The 27,029-nt window shown below is 39.3% G+C and overlaps 1 protein-coding gene across 1 annotated transcript; it reads left to right on the forward strand.

Moving 5' to 3' along the window:
• Nucleotides 1-388: 388 nt before the first annotated feature.
• ldb2b (LIM domain binding 2b) lies at nt 389-23,497 on the forward strand. The gene is made up of 9 exons (XM_053619528.1): nt 389-641; nt 4,451-4,553; nt 5,532-5,704; nt 14,547-14,669; nt 17,287-17,370; nt 17,484-17,607; nt 18,214-18,267; nt 19,658-19,782; nt 22,608-23,497. The coding sequence occupies exons 1-9, from the start codon at nt 510-512 to the stop codon at nt 22,815-22,817; spliced, it is 1,128 nt and encodes a 375-aa protein (XP_053475503.1). The 5' UTR covers nt 389-509; the 3' UTR covers nt 22,818-23,497.
• Nucleotides 23,498-27,029: the final 3,532 nt, after the last annotated feature.

Consider the following 27,029-nt stretch of genomic DNA (forward strand, 5'->3'; position numbering starts at 1 on the left):
GAGCACACCACACACTTCCATATTTTCTTGTGATTCGGTTCGGGTCCATAATAATTGCAGTTTGGCTTTTATAACGTGGCTCGTTAACTCTTGCATTGCTCGAGCAGCACTGATGATTTACACGCATCAAGTCCCGTGTAACTCCATTAAACGCGCGCGAGATAAGAAACACGACCACATGAACGCGCGCGTGCGCGCACTCGTTATTGCTATTAAAACTTTTGCTATTTGGCAACTTCGCCAATTTGAACATTTTCACTAAAGAGGAATTTAAAAAAAAAAGTGTGCACTGTCAACCCCCTCCTCTTCCCCGTTCCCTACAACCTCCTCTCTTCTCGGATCTGTCCCTCCTTCTCTTACAAGCGGCCCCGGTGATTGGACGACCGCGCGCTCGTTGCTCTGTGTGTGTGCGTGTGTGTGTGGTATATGTGTGTGTTTACGAGCGGCGCGATCCCACGTGCGGCGTGTATGGAGGCGGCGGCCCGCGCGCGGACTCGGCACCCGGGACGATGAGCGGCGCGCCGCGCGACCCTTTCTACTCCTCGCCGTTCGGCCCGTTCTACCGGAGGCACGCGCCCAGCGCCGCGCAGCCGCAGTACCGCATCCACGAGCTCAACAAGCGGCTCCAGAGCCGGAGCGAGGTGAGCACGCAGAGCACCGGGGACCGGGTAAAGCAACCTGAGTGAACACCTCCAGTGCCTGAGCTACTTTTATATTAACACTGTAGGGATTAATGAACAACAATGCAACACTCATTAAGTACTTCATTAAACCTAATCAGCACCACAGGTGTTAATCCACCACTGCATGCATTCTGTCTGTTTAACACTGCAGGAGTTCATTCGGCACTGCACTGTAATTGTTAACTCAACACTGTGAAAGTTCACTCAACACTGCAGGTCTTGTAAAACATGGCACTGTTGGTGTTCTTTCAGTATTAGTTATAAGAGCATCATAATGAACACAGTACTACAGGATGTAACAAAGCACTGTACTTTAATACATAAGACTGATTTAACACCATGAGTTCATTGAACACTGCAAAATGTTCAGTTGACATGATGTGGAGTTTATTTCAAGACTGTAGGTTGGAAATCAAACTGAAATTTTTATATATATAAATATATACAACTAAGTGTTAATGCAACACTGTCTGTATTAACACTGTATGCAATGCTGTAAAACTCAACTCTGCATGAACGCTGCACGAGCGTGTAAGAGTTAACTCAAGACCGATCATTCGCCTTTACTCAACACTGAAAGTTGATTTAATCTGACATTATATGTGTTATTTCAACACGGCAGGTCTTAACACACCGCCGTAGCCTATGTATTTGGGTATTTATTCAGCATTTGTTATATGACCATCGTAGTACGTTGGGAGGTTCTTAAACACTGTCCTTTAATACTTAAGATTTCAGTATTCGTTCAGCATGATGAGTGAATTGAACATTGCCGATATGTTGCGTTAACATTGTATGTATTTTATTTCAACATGATAAGGTTAAAAAAAATCATTCAATCAATTTGTATATATTTTTTTTAAAAAATGTAGGTGTTAATTCAACACTGTAAGAGTTCATTCATCACCTCATGTTTGAGCACTAGAGTACGTGTTAATGCTGCACTGCAGGACTACACTGAATACTGTAATAGTTCGTTCAAGACTGTACATGTTGATTAGGAGAGTGTAACATTGTGTACATTTAACGCTGTATGTGCATTGTTTCAACGCTGCTGATTTGAGGTGTTTATTGAAAGCTTTTTCAGCACCAGAGGTGTTAATCCACCAATGTATTATGTAACTCTGCGTGCATAATTTAACACGGTCGGCGTATTATTTCAGTAGTACGGGTTTTAGCCGAACACCGCAATGTTCGTTGTAAAAACATGTATGTTAACTCGGTATTTGTTATTTCAGCACCACAGGTGCTACTGCACCCTGATTACTAATCATTTATCATTGCAGGGGTTTGTTCAGGAGTAGTGGATTTTTATTGATTTCTTTTTCAAAATGATCAGCACCCTTATAATTAATACTTTGTGACACGTACCCTAGAGAGAATAATGTCTAACAAAGTTGGAGACACTTGTAGAGAGGACAAGTTGCTCAACTTTATGTTGTTACAGTAGGTTTGGGCGCATGGACTTACAGTTTCAATTCAGAACGCAGACTTTCGGGTGTTGGTGGTGGTTAGCACGTTTGCCTCGCATCTCCGGGGTTGGGGGTCCAACTCCCACCTCCGCCCTGCATGTGTGGAGCTTGCATGTTCCCCCGGTGCTTTGGGGGTTTACTCTGAGTACTCTGGTTTACTCATACAGTCCAAAAACAGGCGTTGTAGGCTGATTGGCGTTTCTAAATTGTCCGTAGCGTGTCAGTGTGTGCGCGATAGGCTGGCACCGCATCCAGGGTGTCTGCCGCCTCGTGCCCAGAGTCCCCTGGGATAGGCGCCAGGCTTCTCCGCGACCCTGAGTAGGATCAGGATGGATTGATGGACTTTCAGTTGGGTTCATGTACGGACACGGAGATATTCAATACAAAAAAAACGTTATTTTGTCTTGATATGGAAGTATGTTTGGAGCATTATTTTGTTGACAGCTCTGTCTACAGCCAAGTTTGAACATCCAGCCAGGTTCAAAAATATATCACTAAAATATGAGCAGGAATTCCTGATGTCTTCAGTCCTCACAAGAGGCCAGTGACAAAAACAACCCCAAAACATCAATGATTCATATTTTACAGCGGCTATTCCGTCCATGCAGTCCCGTTCTGTCACCAAACCTGCTGAAATTTTGATTTCGCTCTCATCTGACTCCAACACACAGTTTTAATGACACTTGGTGAAGGACAAGCGTTGCGCTCAGGAAGAGCTTCTCTTTCGCGACGCTTCCAAACAGCACGTTTAGCGCTTAGCAGTTGATTTCCGAAACCGACGTGTACAATTTTTACAACTGTAATCCAATCGTTTCGGGCAGATTAAAATATTTTGCAGAGAAAAATACTATATTTTAAAAAGTAGTCATAATGAGAATGATTTCGTTAAATCGTTGCTCCTATCGAGTGGAAAATTTGAATGATTGTGTGGTAATGTGGAATTTAATTGGGTATACCGGCATTTGTGCTCATTTTTATGAAGGGTGCCGATAATTCTGGCGGGCACTTTATATGTGTTTTATTGTTCAATACCTACAGGTTTCAGTATCACCGGTGTCGCTGCCAGCTTTAGGCAGTAATTTAGCACTGTGTGAATTTAACAGTGTGTGTGTGTATGTTAATTCAGCACTGTATGTTGCTACATGTCTTTATTTCGTACTGTAGGTGTTTGTCTGAAACTTCAGCACAGCGGGTCTTAACTTCACGTTGCTCTGGTTAACCATCACTGTAATACTTAAACGAAGACTGTACGTCTTCTTCTGTTGCTTTAATTCTATACTGCGTTCATTCATATAGCAACGCAGGAAAGAAATCAATAATGTAATACTTCATTCCAGACTAGAATATAATTCATTCCTTCAGAGTTGATCCAGGGGTTAATTTATCAGCACAACAGATCAGTCAATCTCGTAATAGTTCATTCCAGGCTGTAAGTATTCATTTATTTAACGCTACTGTTTAACGTATGAATTCATTCGGTGTTGGAATAATAAATTCACACCTCGAGTACTATCGGCTCGACAGTGTAAGAATGAACAGGGTTAATTTAACCCTATATGTGTGTTGTTTCAATGCTGCACGTGCTTAGCGCTGTATGTCAGTTTCAAATTGTTCATTTAAAACCACAGCTGTTAGTTTAGCACTAATGACTTTTTGGCATAATTTCTGTTCATATCATATACGCAGGTATATAGTTCTATATAACTATAATATATCTTCATGACTTTTACATCACTATTCATATGTGTGGTATAAATACCAGGAAAACAAAATATTGCAGGTTTTTATTGATTGATTGATTTATTTATTTGTATTACTGCATCGTACTGTGTGTTCTGTAACTGTACCGTATAGCGCTGCTGTGGCACTGCATGTGTTAAGGTTGGTGAGGGAAGCTTCTAGAGTTCTAGAGTTTTTTTAGTCAAACCAACATGAAAACCTGTACCACATTTAACGGTGAATACAAATTCCTATATATATATATATATCTTTTGCGATATCATTATCTGTACAATTAACAATATTAATTTTTTTCTCCTTATTATATTATATCACTATACTGGTTTATTCTTAGACCCCTATATAAATCGATATCAGCTGATATGTAGGTAAATCCAGCCTTTATGCCGGTAGATATAAGTCCTGGCCGATGCACAAAGCCACAGTGGTGATACGTAGGATATAACTTTTATATGTAAAGAAAGACAAATGTAGTCATCAGGGTCATGTAGTGATCAGTCTATTTGTATCCGTGTGCGTGTGTGTGTGTGTGTGTGTGTGTGTGTGTTTTCTCAGGATTGTGATATATTATGGTGGGATGCGTTTTGCACCGAGTTCTTCGAGGACGATGCAACGTTAACGCTCTCCTTCTGTCTCGAGGATGGACCAAAGACATATAGTGAGTATTCCGTGCGAAAAATCCGACAAATCCATTATCGAATGAAACAGGCAGCGGTCTGTACGGATGCTGCGATGTGATCGGAGGTCCCGATCGAGGCGGACGTAAATAAATAAATAAATCTAATAAAATCTCTGTCTCAGTCAAACATCCTCTTATCTGTGTGACTCTCTGTCTCATAAGTAAAAATAAGGTGAATTGCAGATGTTGCTTAATCTGCGCTGTGATTCCGAATCAGTCGATTTAAAAGGCGTTGTGTTGCAAACAACAGAGATGTTTACCAACACTGTCATCATCATCCTGATCCCTCAGGCGCAGTGTCATTCACAAATTCCGGCGGGAGAGAGAGCGAAGGGAGAGGCGAGAAACAGAGAAAAGAGAGAGGAAAGCGTGTGTGTGAGGGGGGAGAGATAGATAGAGGAGAGATAGATGGGGGGGTTGCGCGTGCGTGCGTGTGTATGTGTGTGTGTGTGTACGTGGGGGGACTTCATTTCCTCATTCCAAATGTACGGGGCAAGACTTGATTGGCAGGTACGAGGTGATTAAATAAACATGCTGCTTCAGACTTCACATGCGTCTCCCGGCATGACTGACAACCGCAGAGCTCTAAGTAGTGTGTGTGTGTGTGTGTGTGAGATTGTGTCTGTGTGTGCACAGTCTGTTGGACTTAAAGCTCCAGCTCTATTCAGTAGACTATTTATTTCTAATTTCTAAAAGGACTCCCAAGTGTAGCTGGAGCTGAACAAATAAACATATATATATATATAATTATATATTCAAATATATCAAGAAACATTTTTTCTTTATCCATTTTTATTCAGTTTGTTCTGTTCTACTCCGTTTATTCCATTCCTTCGAGTCCGTCCTATTCTACTCTGTTATGATTATAGATAATGTGTCAAGTGGCATCCCTAATCCTTAACCCCGCATTCTTCCTCTCTCCTTATCATCCTCTCTCGTTCTCCGTCTTCCTCCTAGCGATCGGACGGGCGCTGATCCCCCGTTTCTTCGGCACGCTATACGAAGGAGGAGTGTACGAGCTGTTTTTCGAGCTCAAGCACACAAAAGAGTCATTCAGCAGCTCAGCCATCACTGTAGACTGCCACCAGTGCACCATGATAACACAACATGGCAAGCCAACGTTCACAAAGGTACACACACACACACACACACACTGCACCTATACTGTACATAAAGTATCAACAGCAGCAAAGCAGTAGCTGTAGATACACGCCTATATATGTTTTCGCGTCTTCTTTTCCTCTTTCTCTTACATATTCACATATTCCTTTGCTCACACACAAAACCCCTCACTCTCTCATCCTCACACACGAGCACAGGCGCTGCACAGTGCGAGCAGTAATGTGTTCCTCCTCATTGTGAATTCAGGGCTGCGCTGCACAAAACAAAAAAAGGAAAATATAGCTCCCCCTTTCCCTCCCCCCCCCTCCTTTCAACCTCTTGCTCCCCCCTCTCTCTCGCTCTATCTCTCTCTCTCTCTCTCTCTCTCACACACACACACACACACACACACACACACACAGAAGCTCCCTTCAGCCTCTCTATTCAATTCCCTCTTTATTATTTCTTAAAATATATGTGGTATCAATTCATGTTACTGTAAAAGTCTAATTGGTTAATCACAGAACATCGCATTACTGAGATGTATACTACCTAGCCTGATATAATTCATTCAGCATAAACGAGGGACATGTGCAATCACAAGCGTGAAGTGTTGTGATAAATTCATCATGTGCTAATTGTACAACCCACTATCATGGTCGTTGGTATTTCTTAATATCAGCTTAGATCGTTACATCCTCTAAGAGGATGACATTAAATGACATGTAACACTGCAGCTGCAGGGCAATAGATATATTATTCATTGAGGGGAACGGAAATGTGTCTCGTTTTCATTTTATACCCCAGCACTAATAAACGATCTGTTATGACTGGTCAGAAGGTGTTAATTAATTTTCTACAACAGCTCTGACAGTAGTCTTGGCTGGAAGTCAAATCACAGGTTTATACTAACGCACTAATAAATACTCATTCGCAGGGACTTGAATAGCAAGCGATCTAAGATTCATTTAAACAGATTGAATAAAACGTGTTGAAGGGCTTTCAAGTGGAACAACAGAAAAGCAGTCGCACTATCTTTATTGAGATCACGAGTCCTAATCCTGACAGCGCCACAGCCTAGAGAGTAAAACTAGCCGTGCTGTCTTTCCCCTGTCAATCACAGAGGCACTAGCCGATCTGCAGCTCATGTATGTGGAAGAGGGCAGATAGCGCTTGTAGCAGTTTGAAAAGATGCAGTTGGCTGATTTCACATATCGCAGTGGAAACACGTCTTAACCTTCACCTCTTTCCATTTGGTAGCTGTCGTATGATAAGAGAGAGCCGGTGGGTAGGAATTGGCAAATGATGAAATTGATGCGTGTGTGTTGTTACTTAACAAAGGGAAATATATCATCATTGATATATGAAGCGATCTAGATGGAGTGTGGGATGTCAGCACTTTGTAACAGTCAGTAAGTTTTAAGGCGAGTCTTTAGGACAGAGGACACTGTGCTTTCCACAAAATGTTATAACGCAAGTGATAAGAGAAACAAACTATTTTTTGTGGATATTCGACAACATTAAAAGTAAATAAAACTGAGATAAATGGTTAAACGTAAATAAAACTGAGGTAAATGGTTAAACGTAAATAAAGCTGAGGTAAATGGTTAGAGGTAAATGGTTAAATGTAAATAAAACTGAGGTAAATGGTTAAACATAAATAAAGCTGAGGTAAATGGTTAGAGGTAAATGGTTAAACGTAAATAAAACTGAGGTAAATGGTTAAACATAAATAAAGCTGAGGTAAATGGTTAGAGGTAAATGGTTAAATGTAAATAAAACTGAGGTAAATTGTCAAACGTAAATAAAAGTGAGGTAAATGGGTAAACGTAAATAAAACTGAGGTAAATGGTTAAATGTAAATAAAACTGAGGTAAATTGTCAAATGTAAATAAAACTGAGGTAAATTGTCAAATGTAAATAAAACTGAGGTAAATGGTTAAACGTAAATAAAACTGAGGTAAATGGTTAAACGTAAATAAAGCTGAGGTAAATGGTTAGAGGTAAATGGTTAAATATAAATAAAGCTGAGGTAAATTGTCAAATGTAAATAAAACTGAGGTAAATGGTTAAACATAAATAAAACTGAGGTAAATTGTCAAATGTAAATAAAACTGAGGTAAATTGTCAAATGTAAATAAAACTAAGGTAAATGGTTAAACGTAAATAAAACTGAGGTAAATTGTCAAATGTAAATATAACTGAGGTAAATGGTTAAACGTAAATAAAACTGAGGTAAATGGTGAAACGTAAATACAACTGAGGTAAATTGTCAAATGTAAATAAAACTGAGGTAAATGGCTAAACGTAAATAAAACTGAGGTAAATGCTTAAATGTAAATAAAACTGAGGTAAATTGTCAAATGTAAATAAAACTGAGGTAAATGATTAAACGTAAATAAAACTTAGGTAAATGGTTAAACGTAAATAAAACTGAGGTAAATGGTTAAACGTAAATAAAACTGAGGTAAATGGTTAAACATAAATAAAACTGAGGTAAATGGTTAAACGGAAATAAAACTGAGGTAATTGGTTAAATGGAAATAAAACTGAGGTAAATGATTAAATGTAAATAAAACTGATGTAAATGGTTAAACGTAAATAAAGCTGAGGTAAATGGTCAAATGTAAATAAAACTGAGGTAAATGGTTAAATGTAAATAAAACTGATGTAAATGGTTAAATGTAAATAAAGCTGAGGTAAATGGTTAAATGTGAATAAAACTGAGGTAAACAATGTACTGAGGTAAACAGGATCTGTAAGACACTGTAAGACTGTGAGACAATAGAGAGTATGCACGTGACGTCACAGAAGGTGGAACTCGCCGCAGTCACGCCCACTGAGTGGCAAAAAGACTGAGCGGCAGCATTAGTGTACAGCGTTATTTCTTCGAAAACACAGAAAAAAACGCATCTAAAATGGGAAAATCTGTCGTGCAATCGACTGTGCTAATAGACTCAACAAGAATTCTGAGCTACCTTTTTACAGAGGGCCAAAAAAACATTCAGTCCATTTTTACTAAGTCGAGCAGTGTAAGTGTAAGTACTTTAGGCATGTGTTATTTATATTGTACAATGATGAATAATTTGCTACATTTTTTTTTAAGCGCTGCCTATTTCCGCTTGATGAATAACGGGGGCTCATTCCTTCTCTGACTGTGTTTTACCTTCAGAAATATATAAGTGGAAGCAGTGTTAGCTACAAACAAACTAGGACTAGCTAGCTTACGGGTTACCAGATAAAATTATATAATAAAATAAAAATATTTCTACATACCTGTCCACATACAACCAGAATGTTTATTGGTGTTCTTGTCACTTTCATTTGAAGTAGGACCAAGCGTCAAGGCTTTTGCATGCCTTCAGGCTTTGCTTAGTGTATTTCCCCGAAATCAGGTACATATAAATTTCGGGAAAACCGATTTCCGGTCATATACCAATGTCCATGGGCCACAGGTTCTTGGGCAAGTTGTAAGGGTCACTGTCAAATCCAGCTGCCTTTAATTTAAGCTGATAATCAGTTGTGTTAGAGTTTTTGCCACTTCCCCTAATAAAACCAGCCATTTTGCTGGATGTTTTGCCACTCAGTCCGGCCGAGGGGGGAGTGTTCTGGCGGTAAAGTGACGTCAATGCATACCCACTATTAGCCAAGTAGCTATCACAAATTCTAGGCTTTGCCAAGATTGAAAAGGAAAGACTCGTACTGCAGTCTTGCTAATTTAATCTCTTATATAAAATAGGCTATGGTCATACAGTTAGTGTTTGGGAAGACAAGATAAATTTACTTATAAAGCTACATCATAGCTAACAGAACATAGCAGGCACTGTCTGTATGGTTAATTGTCTTTTCCTGACAGTCTTAACATGTTATCTTCATGTCTGTCCCTAAATATAGTTGTTGTCTACAATTTTATTGTTTATTATTTTACACTGTTGAGCATTTCGAGCAACTTTGGCTCCTTTTTGTCCCATTCAGTTCTTGTGTTCTCTTTTCAAATACTAGCTAGTACTAGTATATATTTCTAGCTAGTGTGTGTGTATATGTATTTTTTTTTGTGAGTTTCTTTGTGAGTGTTGCAGCCAAAAATGCTTGATTTTCTCAGATTGTTTTCAATATTTGCGATGCAATTTGTTTGTGTTTTGTGCTTCTTCTTTTTTTTGCAGAAAACTACTTCACAATTACACAAAATCATTTTGCATGTTCTTTTGCAGGCATGTTTGTTGGTTTGTTGGTAAACCTTTTAGCTGTGCTCATGTTCGACGCACATGAATCGAAGACGGCTTTGACCGAATGCGCGTCATGATGACATCACATGACCCGTCTCGGCCCAAAATCTGCAGAAAATCTGTGGTCATTTTGAAAAATTGCAAGCTCCTTGATTTTGGATTCATTACTGCAATCGCAAAATCCTGGAGGGACTGATTTTCATCGCCTTTCCATCAACTGTGCAAAACACAAGCCACTACAAGGGTTAATGATCGGGGTGCCAGTTGTGTCCCCCTGATTCATACATTTACAGATATGTATGTAAAGTAAAGTTAAAACAGATTTTACTTTAAATAGGTAAAGTGTCTTTCACGACGACGTGTGTACATGTTACAGTTAAATAACATAAAACATTAATACAAAAATCTGCCTAGAGCCCTTAAAAAACAGCATTTTGCCAGACCCAGCCCGCAATAACTACACTTTACCTTCAAATATATACTTTATATTAAAATACTTTAAAAATATATTACTATGTTTGCATTAATGTGTGAATTCATGCCTGAAACATCTTTTTCCAATGATTGGTATTGCAAAAATTTACATTTCAGTTCACATTCTCTCAACCCTATTTCCTGAACACATTCACCCGTATGAAATATTTGGAATGTTCATAATTTACACGTTGCATCATGCAAATTTCCTAATGATCACGGGAAGAATATTTATATTACATTAGATATTTATATTTAGAAGATAATTGCGTTCTCTCGTTCTTTTTTCTTTATTTTTCTTTATATTGACTGACAAGGTCACCTTGAAAGTATAACTATATACAGTATCTCACAAAAGTGAGTAAACCCCTCACATTTTTGTAAATATTTGATTATATCTTTTCATGTGACAACACTGAAGAAATGACACTTTGCTACAATGTAAAGTAGTGAGTGTACAGCTTGTGTAACAGTGTAAATTTGCTGTCCCCTCAAAATAACTCAACACACAGCCATTAATGTCTAAACCGCTGGCAACAAAAGTGAGTACACCCCTAAGTGAAAATGTTCAAATTGGGCCCAATTAGCCATTTTCCCTCCCCGGTGTCATGTGACTTGTTAGTGTTACAAGGTCTCAGGTGTGAATGGGGAGCAGGTGTGGTTAATTTGGTGTCATCGCTCTCACACTCCCTCATACTGGTCACTGGAAGTTCAACGTGGCACCTCATGGCAAAAAACTCTCTGAGGATCTGAAAAAAAGAGCTGTTGCTCTACATAAAGATGGCCTAGGTTATAAGAAGATTGCCAAGACCCTGACACTGAGCTGCAGCACGGTGGCCAAGACCATACAGCGGTTTAACAGGACAGGATCCACTCAGAACAGACCTCACCATGGTCGACCAATGAAGTTGAGTGCACATGCTCAGCATCATATCCAGAGGTTGTCTTTGGGAAATAGACGTATGAGTGCTGCCAGCATTGCTGCAGAGGTTGAAGGGGTGGGGGATCAGCCTGTCAGTGCTCAGACCATACACCGCACACTGCATCAAATTGGTCTGCATGGCTGTCGTCCCAGAAGGAAGCCTCTTCTAAAGATGATGCACAAGAAAGCCCGCAAACAGTTTGCTGAAGACAAGCAGACTAAGGACATGGATTACTGGAACCATGTCCTGTGGTCTGATGAGACCAAGTAAAACTTATTTGGTTTAGATGGTGTCAAGCGTGTGTGGCGGCAACCAGGTGAGGAGTACAAAGACAAGTGTGTCTTGCCTACAGTCAAGCATGGTGGTGGGAGTGTCATGGTCTGGGGCTGCATGAGTGCTGCCGGCACTGGGGAGCTACAGTTCATTGAGGGAAGCATGAATGCCAACATGTACTATGACATACTGAAGCAGAGCATGATCCCAGAGTGTATTGCAGCATGATAACGACCCCAAACACACCTCCAAGACGACCACTGCCTTGCTAAAGAAGCTGAGGGTGAAGGTGATGGACTGGCCAAGCATGTCTCCAGACTTAAACCTTATTGTGGGGCATCTGTGGGGCATCCTCAAACGGAAGATGGAGGAGCACAAGGTCTCTAACATCCACCAGCTCCGTGATGTCATCATGGAGGAGTGGAAGAGGACTCCAGTGGCAACCTGTGCAGCTCTGGTGAACTCCATGCCCAAGAGGCTTAAGGCAGTGCTGGAAAATAATGGTGGCCACACAAAATATTGACATTTTGGGCCCAATTTGGACATTTTCACTTAGGGGTGTACTCACTTTTGTTGCCAGCGGTTTAGACATTAATGGCTGTGTGTTGAGTTATTTTGAGGGGACAGCAAATTTACACTGTTACACAAGCTGTACACTCACTACTTTACATTGTAGCAAAGTGTCATTTCTTCAGTGTTGTCACATGAAAAGATATAATCAAATATTTACAAAAATGTGAGGGGTGTACTCACTTTTGTGAGATACTGTACTTATATAACTATATAAATAATCCTGCTTTAAATGTTACACGAATCCTTATGCCAGTAGCACACTACATTTTGTGTATTTGCTAATTCTTTGCTATAAAAAAAACAACTCAACCCTGTTACTTTCACCCCTGTTGCTCATTTAAGAGCAAAATGCAGCCATTGTCAGCAAAGAAACCTTGAAAAAAATTGCTCTTATTCCCTGAGATAGACTTTTTTTATTAATAGTTTCATGCATGGTTTCTTAGATTCATTGTTGGAAAATTATTATTATTATTATTTAAAAAAAAGCTTAATTTTTAAGAGTTGCAAGGGCTAAATGGCACTCCCAATTGTGGAATCACCCACAAAACTACAGTTCAGATACTAATCAGTTGTAAAATAGTCATGTAGAAAGTTGCGAGACACTTGGCAAGCGTTCAGGTTTGGTGGTGGTCCATGCAACCAGAGCTGGAAAAAAATCTAGGCTATGAAGGATCTGTGTATAGCCTTTACTCAGTGCGAGAACCCTTACTCAGTATGAAATAAAGTGCACAATTGTTGCATCAAAAGGTCGCAATTAAAGTACACATTCAAGTTCACCTGGTATGTATATGTATATGTATATATATATATATATATATATATATATATATATATATATATATATATATACATTTCTTTGTTTTCTGATATGCATGTATAATGAATGTAATGTATAATATTCATATATCACTATATGCTAATGCAAACTTCTGCATGGCAGAGCTATATCTAACTTTGCTCTTTACTTCGATTTGAGCTAACTAGCCCAAATACTTATGTGCGTGCGTGCTAGTGTGTGTGTGTGTGTGTGTGTGTGTGTGGAGGCATTGATTAGAGTGCGTCTGCTGGGATTACATCCCGCCTGTTGCCATGCCAACCTCTCAGTTACCCACCGTTCCTCAGGCAACAGAATGTTGGGGTTCAGAGTTCCAAATAGAGAAATTTCTCCTCTGAAATTGCCAGTTTAATGAGTAAATCATTTTCCATGGATTCGAAGCACTGGTTCTCTGAACGGAAAACAACGTAGATGATTTAAAGTCAAAAAGCTTACATTTAACTTAGTTACTGGAAATTGTCCATTAAAATGCCATTAAATATCATTTATCCATTAAAAAGTACAGATAAACAGGGGGACGTAATGCCCAATTTATAAGTATATTTGAAGTTATTTAGACTTGTATTTTAACGTATATAACACTCACAGTACACATCTAATTGTTCTTTTTCTCTTTCTTTGTCCGTCATGCTTTCTCTCTGTCTGAGTGTCTGCACACTCTCCATCATCCTCCGTCACGTTCATGTTTTTCTCTGTCTTTATCGTTCTTTTCCTTTGACTACGATGAATAAGAATATGATGCACATACTGAACAGAAATTCAATCCAGTTCTAAACTGTGAATATGTGATTGTCCTGATTGAAACCTGGGTTTGATGAAGTGTCGCTGAAACACGCTGAAATACTTTATCAATCTTTTATAAAGCCGTGTGTCAATCATTTCATTCAGTCTACACTGGGGGGAAAAAAAGGCAAAAGTTTTGGAAAGGCTAGTTTTCTCCGTATTCATGCGCATATGATGATAAATGTACTATAACTTACCAAGCACGTTCACAGCACAGCCGACTTTGCATTTAATGACGCCCACAAAACACAATAAAACGCAAAGCTCCCAGTGCACTGAAGCATGGCGTGCGCTAAAATCTTTCAGTAATGCAGCTCAGCCACTGCAGTGCATCGGATGCCATAGACACGCCTTAACTCTTCCTCCTTTTATAGGGCGCCATTACTTTTGTCTTAATCAAATGACTAGTTTAATTGTCTTAATTTATGGATTTTTTTTTTTTGTATTGCTTTCTTTCATATGAAAGTCCTTCATATGAAATTTCATTCCGTTTCTAATTGAATTTATGTATAATTCAAATTAAATGTATATAAAATTGCATTATAAAGTACATTAGCGCATTTCCTTACAAACGCAGGAGCTGTCTTAGCATTTGAAGGTATCCTTAAATCATATTTCTTATATAAACGCTCCTGCAAACTATTTACTAATAAATAAATTCCTGTGACGACATTGTCGTCTATCGCACTGCACACTTGCTTTATGGAACTTTATCGATTATTATAATTGGATGCCTGTTTAACGTCTATCTTACCATTTCACTTGCTCTGCATTTGCTCCTCAGGTGTGTACAGAGGGCCGTCTGATTTTGCTGTTTACCTTCGATGACCTCATGAGAATCAAGACATGGCACTTCACTATCTCACACTACAACGAGCTCATTCCTCGCAGCATGCTGGCCGTTCATGTGAGTCGAATAAAGGAACACGACTGTTTAACGGGACTGGTTCACGGGAATCCAATTTCCCTTGGCGCCAATGAATCAAACACTTTTCTGATCAAATGTTTATTTTTTTTGTCCTTTATTTATGAGAGTTTAAACGTTCACACGAGTCCCGTTTGCTTTGTTCGTTCAAATCAAGCACTATTCACGAGTCTGCTTATATTCTTAGTGCGTATTAATCATGCTAATCTGATTTTCTGATTTAGTCAGATGCAGTTTGAAGGTCAGAGATTATCTATTGCTGTTCGTATGAGTAATACGTTCCTTTTTAATTAATTTGGCTGTTTGTCGTGATCGTTGGAAAACGTCGTAACCAGGCGACGTGTACTGTAATTGTATAAGGTGAATTATTATCAGCAGGTGGATAGGCGTGCTTTTGCGAATCCACTCTAATCAGGTTCTTTAATTCTCTTTAAAAAAAAAAAAAAAAACGAGTGTGTGCTTTGTGTTGCAGCAAAGGGAAATTTTAAGAGTTTTTGCACTGATATTTTCATGGTAGAAATCACAGACTGGCTGACAGAATTTTACATTATTGTAACCTTTTTTTTGGTTTTGTTTTGTTTTCTTGTGTGTTTTGTGGACATAGATTAATTCTTCTTCTTTTTTTTTTTTTTTAACTGTATTGCTCTTACATTTGCATTAATAGAGTGTGTAATTGTGGAACTGAAGTAGGTTCCCAATCACTAGGAGAGTTCCTAGACACTTGTATCACCATCTTGTGCACAGGTTCCCAACCGTGGGCCTGGAGTACTTCCTGTCCCACACACTGCAATGTTTTGCTTGCTCGAACACACCCACTTCAACTCAGGATGAGCTGGTAGTTAGCTGGTTCATCGAATCAGATGTGTTCGAGTTGGGGAAAACACTACAGGGGATACTCCAAGACCAGGATTGAGAAAGTGTGATCTACTGTATGGATATCCTGAGCGACTCTCGTGCATGTGAAGATCATTTTGTTAGTCAGTCAGTCAGTGAAAATGCTTCTTCATGGCCAGGCTACTAGCTGGTCTAGCAGAAACGTGCCCGGATATATCATCTGGGTTTCAGGAGAACAAGACTGCTGAAAACAACAAGGCTGATTTCGATCACCAATTAACCGATTAGTTGTCTTAAATATTTCTTTGCAGCATTGCACTCAACTAATACTACTAAAGAACTCTTAACCGACCTTAATTCATCATTAATAACAGGCTACTATCTGCATTGCATCGCCGACATTTATCAGATATTCCGTCACGGCGGGAAGATATGTAGCGACTAAACGAGGCACCCAAGGTGACACCGTTCTGTACATTATTTCACCGCCTATGCACGCTATACAGTGCGTCACATCTGTATATTACAAGACCCCAGCTGTTCAGTTCTGACCAAACAAATTCAACGGCAAAAATAACTCTCCACCGCCTGCCTCGCAAAAACAAACACGCCGATGCTAAATCCGTTCCGCTTGCCGTGTGTGCTCGAGTGACGCGACTCATATTCGTTGTGTGTCCAAAGCTTTAGGGCTGACTCAGAGATTTCTTCGGCAGGAATCAGTGAATCGGACTCGAAAGCAAGACGGAGACTCGGACGGATGACCTGACACACGACGTTTATTAAAAAGAGGAGTTATTAAAAAATATGAAACGCTGTATTATTGCTCAACACTGCATAATGCGCATGCTTCATGACGTGAGTCGTGTTTTAAAGTGGGAAGAAAAAAAAACAAAAACATTCATTTTCATTTTTAACCCAATTTGTTGAAATACAAATGGCCAAATTTTTCCTAAAGAAGCACTATATAATGTTTTCTGATTGAGCAGGAAAGATCGATAAATATAACCATAAATGTAATCTAGCTAGGAAACTAGATATGGTAGGACAACTCAGTACCTTGAGATTAATAATAATAATAATAATAATGATTCAACCAGGTACATGTCGCTTCCACTGTTTCTCACAAATTGAAGTATTACTTAGATGAAAACGGAAGTTATTTCATGAAGCCAACAGCGTAGCGAAAGAGTTTGCATACTTGAGGCGAATTTGGTCGTGCTTGCTTGATTTCTCCATGGTAACGTACAACGGCAATCCCATCAAACGTGTGCTTATTATGAAATGTATTATCGATTTTGTTGATTGGTTGTTGCAGCCCTTAAAGGCGTGTATTTCGAGTGTTTAAGGCAGGCTGCTATTTCTGTGCACCAAGCACTGTGCAAAAATATTTGACATATTCGAGGACACTCTATAAATGCTCAAAAGAAGATCCAAACCTACAGGGCAGGAATGAAGAAAATGACGTGAATCAAGGGGTCATTCTTTCATTAAACGTGAAACCGCGAATAGGATGTTTTCATGCAAGTTTCCAAGAAACCCAGAATATCATATTGATGCGGATAACGTCGATTCAGGAGGCTGCGGTATGACAAAATTCCTCGGTGTTATTTTTATCAATCGAGGTGAAACCTTCTAGTGGCGCTGTTGGGCTGTTGCCATAGCAACATCTCTATTAATGAATTAGAGACGTATCGGGCCAGAGTGGTGAGAGAATAGCAAACGGAATAAAAGGAGTGTGTGTGTGTGTGTGTGTTTTCGTGCAAAGGCACAAGACCCTGGAGCTCTGGAGCAACTATCCAAAAACATCAGCAGAGTGGGACTAACCAATCTCACGCTGAACTACCTCAGAGTAAGACACATGTACACATGAACGCATACAAAAAATGTACAGTGCTATATTACATTACTAAGGGTGTGTGTGTGTGTGTTGGTGTGTGTGTGTGTGTGGGTGTGTTTGTGTAGCTGTGTATGATTCTTGAGCCAATGCAGGAGCTGATGTCAAGGCACAAAACATATGGCTTGAGTCCCAGAGACTGCCTGAAGACTTGCCTCTTTCACCAGTGGCAAAGGATGACAACACCACCAGGTATCTCACACACCCGCACACACACACACACACACACACACACACACACACACACACACACACACATCCCCCACAACCTCATTTTTTGCCCAAACTATTTTTCATGCTCTGCCCATCTATCTGTAGGGAATAATGATTAATAACAAAAAGCTCCATTGTTTCGTTACCCTTTTCCCCCCTAAGCCTTTATTTCTTTTACTTTGTTCCTACGGAGGTAAATAAGATCATGAAATTTATGGTTTCATTCACTGTAAACACGTTTCCCAATCACAATTAACACTTCAAAGTCCAGAGTACAGATCGTCAGGGGTATTGTGAAATTCTGCAATAACACGTCCTGCCTAATTAATGAGCCTTGTGACCGTGGGATATTTCAGGGCTATTTTACTGCTTTTTAAACACTCTTCTCAATAAAAGGCATGAAAAAGAAAATTATACTCAGCATGTTCTTTTTCTCTTTGTGTGTGACAGTTTTGCATGCGGTGTTATTAGGACTGCAATCTTTGCTTTTTTTTGTAAAATATAGGTTATTTTGTGTTTGTGAGCAAGATGGCGTGTTAGGGAGGTTAACAGTTTATAACTGACTGAAAATTCTGTTTATTTCAGTCGGACCTTCGCCCAACTTTAAGACAGAAATTTTTCAGACAAGTTCCAAAAAATGTAAGTATCCATCCATTTAGCCATCCAATCAATATATCCATCCATCTACCCATAGATTCCATCTATCTGTCCAACTATCCACTCATCCATCCATCTATTCTCCATATCCATATGACCAATCAGTCATCCATCTATCCATCCAGCCATTCATCCATTTAGCCATCCAATTAATGCATCCATCTATTTACTCACAAATTCCATCCATTTGTCCAACCATCCATTCATCCATCAGTTTATCCATCCAATCAATACATCCATCATCTACCCATAGATTCCATCCATCTGTCCAGCCATCCATCCATTCATCCATCTATTCTCCATATCCATCTGCCAGTCAATCATCCATCTATCCATCCATCCATTTAGCAATCCAATCAATACATCCATCTATCTACCCATAGATTCCATCCATCTGTCCAACCATCCATTCATCCATCCATCCATCTATTTTCCATATCCATCTGCCAATCAGTCATCCATCCATCCATCCATCCATCTATTCATCCCATCCTTCAATCCATTGGTTCATCCATTCATCATATCCTCATATTCCATTCCATATTCCTATAAATTGATGCAAGTAAAGCTGTTGAAGAATTTCAACATGTTCCCTTGTACTGAGAATACATAGCAAAAACTGTTGACTTGTAACACATACATAATAGAAGTCTAAGGGCAGTTGTTAAATTGTGACAATAAATGTTTAAAACATGGAACTATATATCAAGAATTTAAACAACAGCCGTTACACTTGGGGCAACACAGTGTGGCTCAGGGGGTAGGATACAGGCTTACAGGTGCAAGATCTGTAGTTCAGTCCTGAGCTTGGGTTACTGCCTGTGTGGCGTTTCACAAGTTCTCCCTATGTCTGTGTTCTCCTCGACATTGGCTTTTTGTGACATCAATGCGCAATGAGACCCACACGACTACACTGGTAATTCTTAACCACAAACTGCTACCTCTAAAAACAATAGTCGCATTTCTGAAAGGTGAGTTTTTACAACTTTTTCAAATGCCTTTGACTGATAAAGCTGTGTTTCTCTTAAATGTGTATAACTGCCATCCCACCTGCACTTACTGTAGGCTTTCATTACAGGTTGACCATTATTTTCTCTGAGCAGGGAAACGGGTCAAAATTCTTGCCACTGATAACCACACATATGCTACAGATGCAGTACATAGAGACGAGGTTCAAAACACTGGCGTATTCTAGCAGTTTCTCTAAGCATATAATGTCATATAATGTAATTCCGTCACTGTCACGGTTATTATTTCGACAGTGTAAAGATGTAGGCAGATACTGTTTTCATACATTTCTCTATGCAGTGATGAGTGTATATTTGGGTGTTGTGTGTTTATGCATTACACCTTTCTCTTCATTGACTGACAGCGGAAACAGCCAAACCAACAGCGAAGAGAAGAAGAAGGCGGAACTCGGCTGGCAGCGCGTCCAATAACAGTGCAGGAAACAGCAAGAAACGCAGCCCGGCCAACAGCTTCAGTTTGCCCACGCAGGTATGTCCATACACATGCACGAAACACATACACACAGTGATACGCTGATGCAAACTACTCATAACATGCTAGCAAGACTGAATAATCTGTGTGTGTGTGTGTTTGTGTGTCTGTGTGAATGTGTTTTAAGAAATGAGGATAAGCTGTTTTCTAGATCGTTTAGCCTAATTGATAACAATTGCTGTGACGTTTTTTTTTTTTTACCAGTTAATGATTATGCAAATGACTTTTTAACATTTTGATTTGATTCTGAAAGATTGATATTTACAAAACTGTAATTGTCCAGAGTTGTTCTTGCTAGTACCTGATAATGTGCTTTTATTTAACCCGTTTAATTGATGTGTTTGTAATTGATAGCAATTAGTCATAATTGACTTGATGATAATTAGTGCTGTCCGTCTCTGGTCCCCAGCCCAAACGCGTCGCCGGTGAATCGAGGGGTGGCGGGTGGCTGGAGGCGGAGCTTAGGTAGGTGAGTGACATGTGCAGATGGCTATCGCACAGCATGTGTTGCCTTAACGATCTAATTAGCAATGCGAACAAGCTTAATTGGCGAACATGTTGGAGGTATGCTTTGTCTGAATGGGCTAATTAAGGAGCAAAGAGATAGCGTCTATAGACAAGGATGTGTGTGTGTGTGTGTGTGTGTGTGTGTGTGTGTGTGTGGAACAGTGTACGCATGAAGTTATTCGTTTGTTCATTCTCATCCTTCACATTCAAACTTTAAATCTACATTGCTAATTCACTTGTCTGGCATGTGACATGTGTTTTGATTAGAAATGGTACAAGTTTTGCTCGCATTCTTATTAGATACTGTGTTTCTAATCTTTTTTTTTCTTTCCCTGTCTCCCACCCCCTGCCTCTACCTGTCTCTCTTTTTGTCTTTCCCCCTCTGTCTCTCTGTACCTCCCTCCCCCACTGTATTCCTCTCTCCCACTCTCTCTCTCTCTCACTCTCTCATCCACCCCCTCCTTTACCCCCCTCCCCTTCTCTCGCTCTCTCTCACTCACTCACTCACTCACTCACTCTCTCTCTCTCTCTTCTAATTCAATTCAGAGCAGCATTATTGGAATGACCATACCAAGATACATTATTACATTATTCTGTGTTCCTCTATATTTGTCCATTCATCAAATAAAATAATTCGAAATGGCATTTTACATCTATTCTAATATACCCATATGGAAATACCTTTCTACACAAAGAACACCGGGACACAGAAATATATTTACGCACATTTATGTCCGTGCTGTTAGGAGAGAAAAAAAGGCATTTTTCAAGGGTTCTTTAAATAGTTGAAGATTCCGAGCTTCCTAAAGGGGCTGTATTTTAGGGACGCAAATAGGATGTCGGAACAAAGTTCGCTCTCCAAATACTATTGTAAATGTTCACAATATTTACAGATAAGCAAAAAAAATAATAATCAACATTTAAATGTTTAGGATCTAATAGTTTAGTTTAGTTGCTAAAATCTTTGGTGTAAGACAAGTGGTCTGAATAAGCATGTGAGATTTGTTTTAAAATAATGCCTTTGTATTATATATAATTGGAATATATATATATATATATATATATATATATATATATATATATATATATATATATATATATTAAAGTAGTTTAATACATATTTTCTACATATAGGTGCTAGAATGCCATTAAATTATAGCCTAAGCTATAATATAAAGTAAATCATTGAACATGGGGTATAACATATAGAAGTTATTAAATAGATAGATAGATAGATTGATATGGTATGATATGATATGATATGATATTGCCATCTCCCAAGTTTCTTTGCTTAAGAAAGCAACAGTTCTCACCCTCCATGGTCTATACGATACATGATTCAAACACATAGCTACAGCAAAAGTTTGCTCATCAAATTATAATAATCTAATATATTACATTATAATAATATTCAAATGCATTTTATTTGAATAATTTGTCCACTCTAGTGCACACAGACACGCCTACACACACTGATCCTATAATATTTGGCTAATGGAATATTTGACAAGAGCACATTAATCAGCGGCATGCGTAAATAAATACGCATAGGACAAAATCGAATTTGAGGAATATCTGTTCTGTTCCTTGGTGCAAAGAAAATGGCCACGTAATGGCATTACAGTATTGGTGGCTGCATACAGTACATACCTTGTAACTCCTTATACGCAAAGGAAATTGGTTTAAAAATACCTACATCTCTACAGCGATGATTGAAATCAGCGTGAGCTGGATATGATTGATTAATTCCGCATGGATTGCATAATAGACCTCTTAAAGATGTGATTCAAGGTCAGAGTTGGACGACTCGGTTTATTACTTAGCTCCCTAAGAAGGTTTTCATTGTCAGGACATTTAGCAAACTTTCCCTTAGTCAATCTTTTCTCCATTTTTTTCTTTGTTTCTGTATATCTCCTTTCTGTACCTCCCTCCCCCTCACTATACATCTCTCTCTCTCTCTCTCTCTCTCTCTCTCTCTCTCTCTCTCTCACTCAACCCCTCCCTTCTTTCAGTCCCTCTCCAAATTCTATTAAATTCAGTATCTTTACTGGTATTACAATACTAATATAAAGTCTAATCATATAATATGGTATTATATATATATATAATATGTATCCCAGTCTGAGAATACAGAAATATATTCATGCACACCACACACAGAGAGACTATATAATGAGTGCTACTGTAATCTCAGTGTGCCCACACACTTTATGTAAGTACAGTATAGAAAATAATTTCAGTTTCTCTCTGACAGGACGTTCAACAAATGTTCTTTCTTTCTTTCTTTCTCTCTCTGTCTGCCTGTCTCGCTGTAGGATGTGATGGTGGTGGGGGAGCCCTCTCTGATGGGAGCCGAGTTGGGAGACGTGGACGAGCGTCTGATCACCAGGCTGGAGAACGAGCAGTACGACCCTGCTGGCGGTCTCCGGGACGACGGTCGCCATGACTACACCAACTCGCAGGCACTCGGCAACAGCAACCGGGACGGCGAGCCCACCGCCGTGGCGATGCAGCGGTTGGAGTAACGGGAGCGCTACAGGAAAGGATCGAGCGAGGGGTGTGAGAGCGTGCTCATCTGGGGATGGAGAGAAGGAATTTGTGTATGTGTGTGTGTGTGTGAGAGAGAGAAAGAGAGCTATGACCTATGACAAATGATGTCATCCAATTTGTAAAACTATTACAATGGCTTTAATAGCATTTTTTTCTCAGTCTCCATCATCACAAACAGAAACCAATGTAACGAAATGATAATCATGAAATATACATTCCCATTTCATAGGAAAGCTTTATAAATAAGCAGCGCAATTAACTACTTTCATACCAGAATTTTTAAGCTTTTCAGTAATGATTCAGCTGTTCTGTATTGTTTGTTTTGGCTTTCCAAAATTGAATTTAAACTGTCTACTTTGTGAGTGTTGTGATGTTTTTTACTGCTGCAAAATTTCAACCGCAGATTACCCCCCCCCCCCCCCACCTTTATTACTTAATTGTTTAATGCATAATGTAAAATACCTGCAGGTATGTGTATTTACTGTTATGTGTGTATTTTCTGTATGCTTTTCAACTATTTGCATCAATAAATTGTGTTTGGTTATGATAACGGGCGAAGGCCTTAGTTGCTTATTTAATATTCTTTAAATCGGTGACAAATTAAATAAAACATTTTCAATTACCTGAAGAAAACCGTGTGGAAAATTATTTTACAGCCGTCATCACAGTATACAGTTGATTGCAAAGGTCTGCATCGCAATGGTTTATATACTCTCACTGACCACTTTATTAGAACCATCTGTACCCATGCTCCTTCCTGCAATTATCCAATCAGCCAATTATGTCTCAGCAGCACAATGAGTAAAAATCATGTGTATACAGGTCAAGAGCTTAAGTTAATGTTCACATCAAACATCAGAATGGGGAAAAAATGTGATCTCGGTGACTTTGACTGTGGCATGGTTGTTGTGGTCAGACAGGCTGGTTTGAGTATTTCAGAAACTGAAAAAGAACAGTAAAGAATGGTGTGGAAAAACCAAACACCTTCCTGTGTGTGTCAGTTCTGCAGGCAGAAATGTCTTGTTGATGAGAAAGAGGTCAGAGGTGAATGGCCAGACTAATTCAAGCTAAAAGGAAGGCTTTGGTAACTCAAATAACCATTCTTTACAACTGTGGTGAGCAGAAAAACATCTCAGACTGCTCGATACACTGAACCATGAGTCAAATGGACTACAACAGAAGAAGAGCACACTCAGTTCCACTCCTGTATACAGGAAAGCAGTTGGGCATACAGGTTAACAGACAATATTTAGTTCACATTTACAATTGAAAAACTCTTTTCCCCCTTCTAATAATATCTTAACATATACTGCTTGACCATGTTTGCTATTTGTGATACTGAAGTAACGTCTGTGAAACCCAACACATTTTTGTTCCTGGGTAGTAAGTGTTATTTTCTACTTGCTTATGCATCAAAAGTATAGACAGTGGCTATTTATGCCCTGAAACGTTTGTGACCAGGACATTGATATTTTGAAATGTACCTGTTTTCATTGAGAAAACGGACTTATTTGCATCTTTACGCTCACATAAAGTCAGAAGAAACAACATATGAATCAAAATAAACATGTATTTTTTTTTTTACTAAAGTTAGACAAAAATGACCACAAAAGATCGAGAAGTGAGTAGTTCTTCCTGATTTACAATTGTATTGTAAATCACTTTCATGAAAAATCCCACAAATATAGTCTCCCATTAGGTTCTTGTTATACTGTTCTTGCTAGTGGCGTTCAAAGTCCAGTATATCCTGGTGGAAGTGATTGCCTTGGTCCTCTGAGTACGCTACCATGTTCTGCTTGGATTTATAAAGATGAGCATCAAGGATATGGGATTTGAGAGATATCCTGCAGCCCATTGTGCCGTACGAGTCTCAACCAGCGCCACATAGTTTTTGGCTTAAGAAGCCCTGAACTACAAAGCTGTTCCAAGCCGGTTTCCTTCCTTCTTGGGGAATTCCTTGGTCTCAAGGATCTTCTTTAACTGTGGTCTGACAAAGACACCGACTTTGACTTTTGCCTCAAACAACTTAGGAGAGAAGTTTTGAAGGTACTTGAAGGCTCCCGACTCCTTATCTAGAGCTGTGAAAAATTGTTTCATAAGGCCCAATCTGATGGGAAGTGGTGGCATCAGCACCTTCCAGGGGTCCACCAATGGCTCTCCACTGTAGTCAGTCCCACCTTTGGTAGTGCGCCTTGGTGTTCCTGTTGTCCGAAAGACAAAAAAAACTTGGTAAAACATTCTTGGAGACCTATCAGGAATGCCACCATTATAAAGTCTCCAATAATCTCGCAATGTCTTGACACTGTTGTAATCCTCTTTGAGGTCAGAAAAAAATGACATATTTTGAAATTAACCTTAAACAAAAAGATGCAAATTCTTCAAGTCAAATTCTTCAAAATTCAAATTATTTCTCAAGAAAAATAGGTCATTTTCAAAATACCAAAGTCTGAGGGGAAAAAATTCTCTCTACTTTTGCAGTATAAGCAATTAGGAAATAACACTAATAATTTCCCAGGAACATCCATCCATCATTTATCCTTCAGGGTCGCAGGGAACCTGGAGCCTATCCCAGGAGGCATGGGGCACAAGGCGGGGTTTACCGCCTTATATAGGTTTGTAGCCACAGGCCCACTAGTCACTTGGGACTACCATCAGCTTACCACTAGAAATGCTACTGATCCAAGGTTGAACCCTACCAAATGGGGAAAATGGAGGTACTGAAAAACACAGAGCAAGTTCATAGAGATAACTAGCAAACAGTGTAGAGAGTGATGCTAATAAGGCAAGCAACACTAATGAGGAGCAGCCACCTCGAAGCAGTATTGTAGCATATCACTAGCAAAGTGCTTGTTATGTAAAAAATTTTAATAAACAAAAAAAATGAAACACTTCCCATGAGATGAGAGGAGGCTATTCCTAGCTTTGGAGGACCAGTTACCTGGAGCTCCAACCATAGCCACTAGCTGCTATGTGGATGTCTTCATATTTATGAGGCAAGAAGAAGAAAGGGAAAGGTGACTATACAACAGTGGTATTTACAAAACTTCATGATTTTGTTGGAATGCGTACACACACACACACACACACACACACACACACACACACACACACACACACACACAAAGGTATCCAGGTGATTATCACTGCCCCTGGCAGTTATGAGGTTTGGAATAGAACTATAACTCTACCATGGTGATTTAAATCAAAATGAGCAGGATATGATTCATTAGACCTCTTATAGCTGTAATAGGAGGTCAAAGTTGGCAGCTGCCTAGAATATTTTCAGTTGTCAGGATGTTTGTCAAACTCTCTCTCTCTCTCTCTCTCTCTCTCTCTCTCTCTCTCTCTCTCATAATGCCCAGGTGGTGGAGGCATTATATTTTTGGGTTGTCTGATTAGATTTTGGAATTGGTCCAAACAGAGTCAAGGTCGCAGCAAAGTCAAATGTCTGAAATAGTTTTTTTTGTCAATCCTGTTAGCTATTACAAAGGATATTTTAGGGGTGGTTGTGGCATACAAATTAGCAACACGAGGGACTAGACATCTTGGTCGCAGAGGCATCCATGAGATCTACTTGTTTCTCTCTGTCTCTATCCCAATTATATATGCTATTTTAATGTAAAACATAATTGTATAATGCGTACAATGTAAGCTTTGTTCACTATTCATATCTTAAGATACACTGTTTGTCCATGGTTGTTACTTGTGATAATGAAGTAACATCTATGAAACCATACATCTGTGAGTTAAAATACCTTAAAATTCCTTTTATGATTACTATTATTTTATTATTCTTACTTTAAGCATAGGTACGCTAATTTTTGCAATCAACTGCTCTTCCTGTTCCTTTACATACACATGGAGTCATTTGGCAAACTCTTACTCAGAAGGAAAGCGCAACCAGATGAAGGTTAAATGACTGAAAACACTTGGATGCTGGTTTGTACTGTACAAGTGCTGGAGTTCTGGAGAATTCGAAGCGTAACTAACGGCATGAAAATAAATGCTGAAGCAGAAGTCCATGAAGAAGATTTATTCTAGATACTGTATGAAAAGAAAGCTCTTTAGTACATTGGAGAAGGAATGGAGACACAAGAAGTTCTGAGTGGAGGTGGGAGATTATTTCACTACACAGAAAAGCGAGGAAACTAAAGCAGCGAGATCTCACCTTACGGCCATGTCACACA

The sequence above is a fragment of the Ictalurus furcatus genome, chromosome 29 (genome assembly GCF_023375685.1).
Source record: "Ictalurus furcatus strain D&B chromosome 29, Billie_1.0, whole genome shotgun sequence".
NCBI classification, from domain to species: Eukaryota; Metazoa; Chordata; class Actinopteri; order Siluriformes; family Ictaluridae; genus Ictalurus; species Ictalurus furcatus.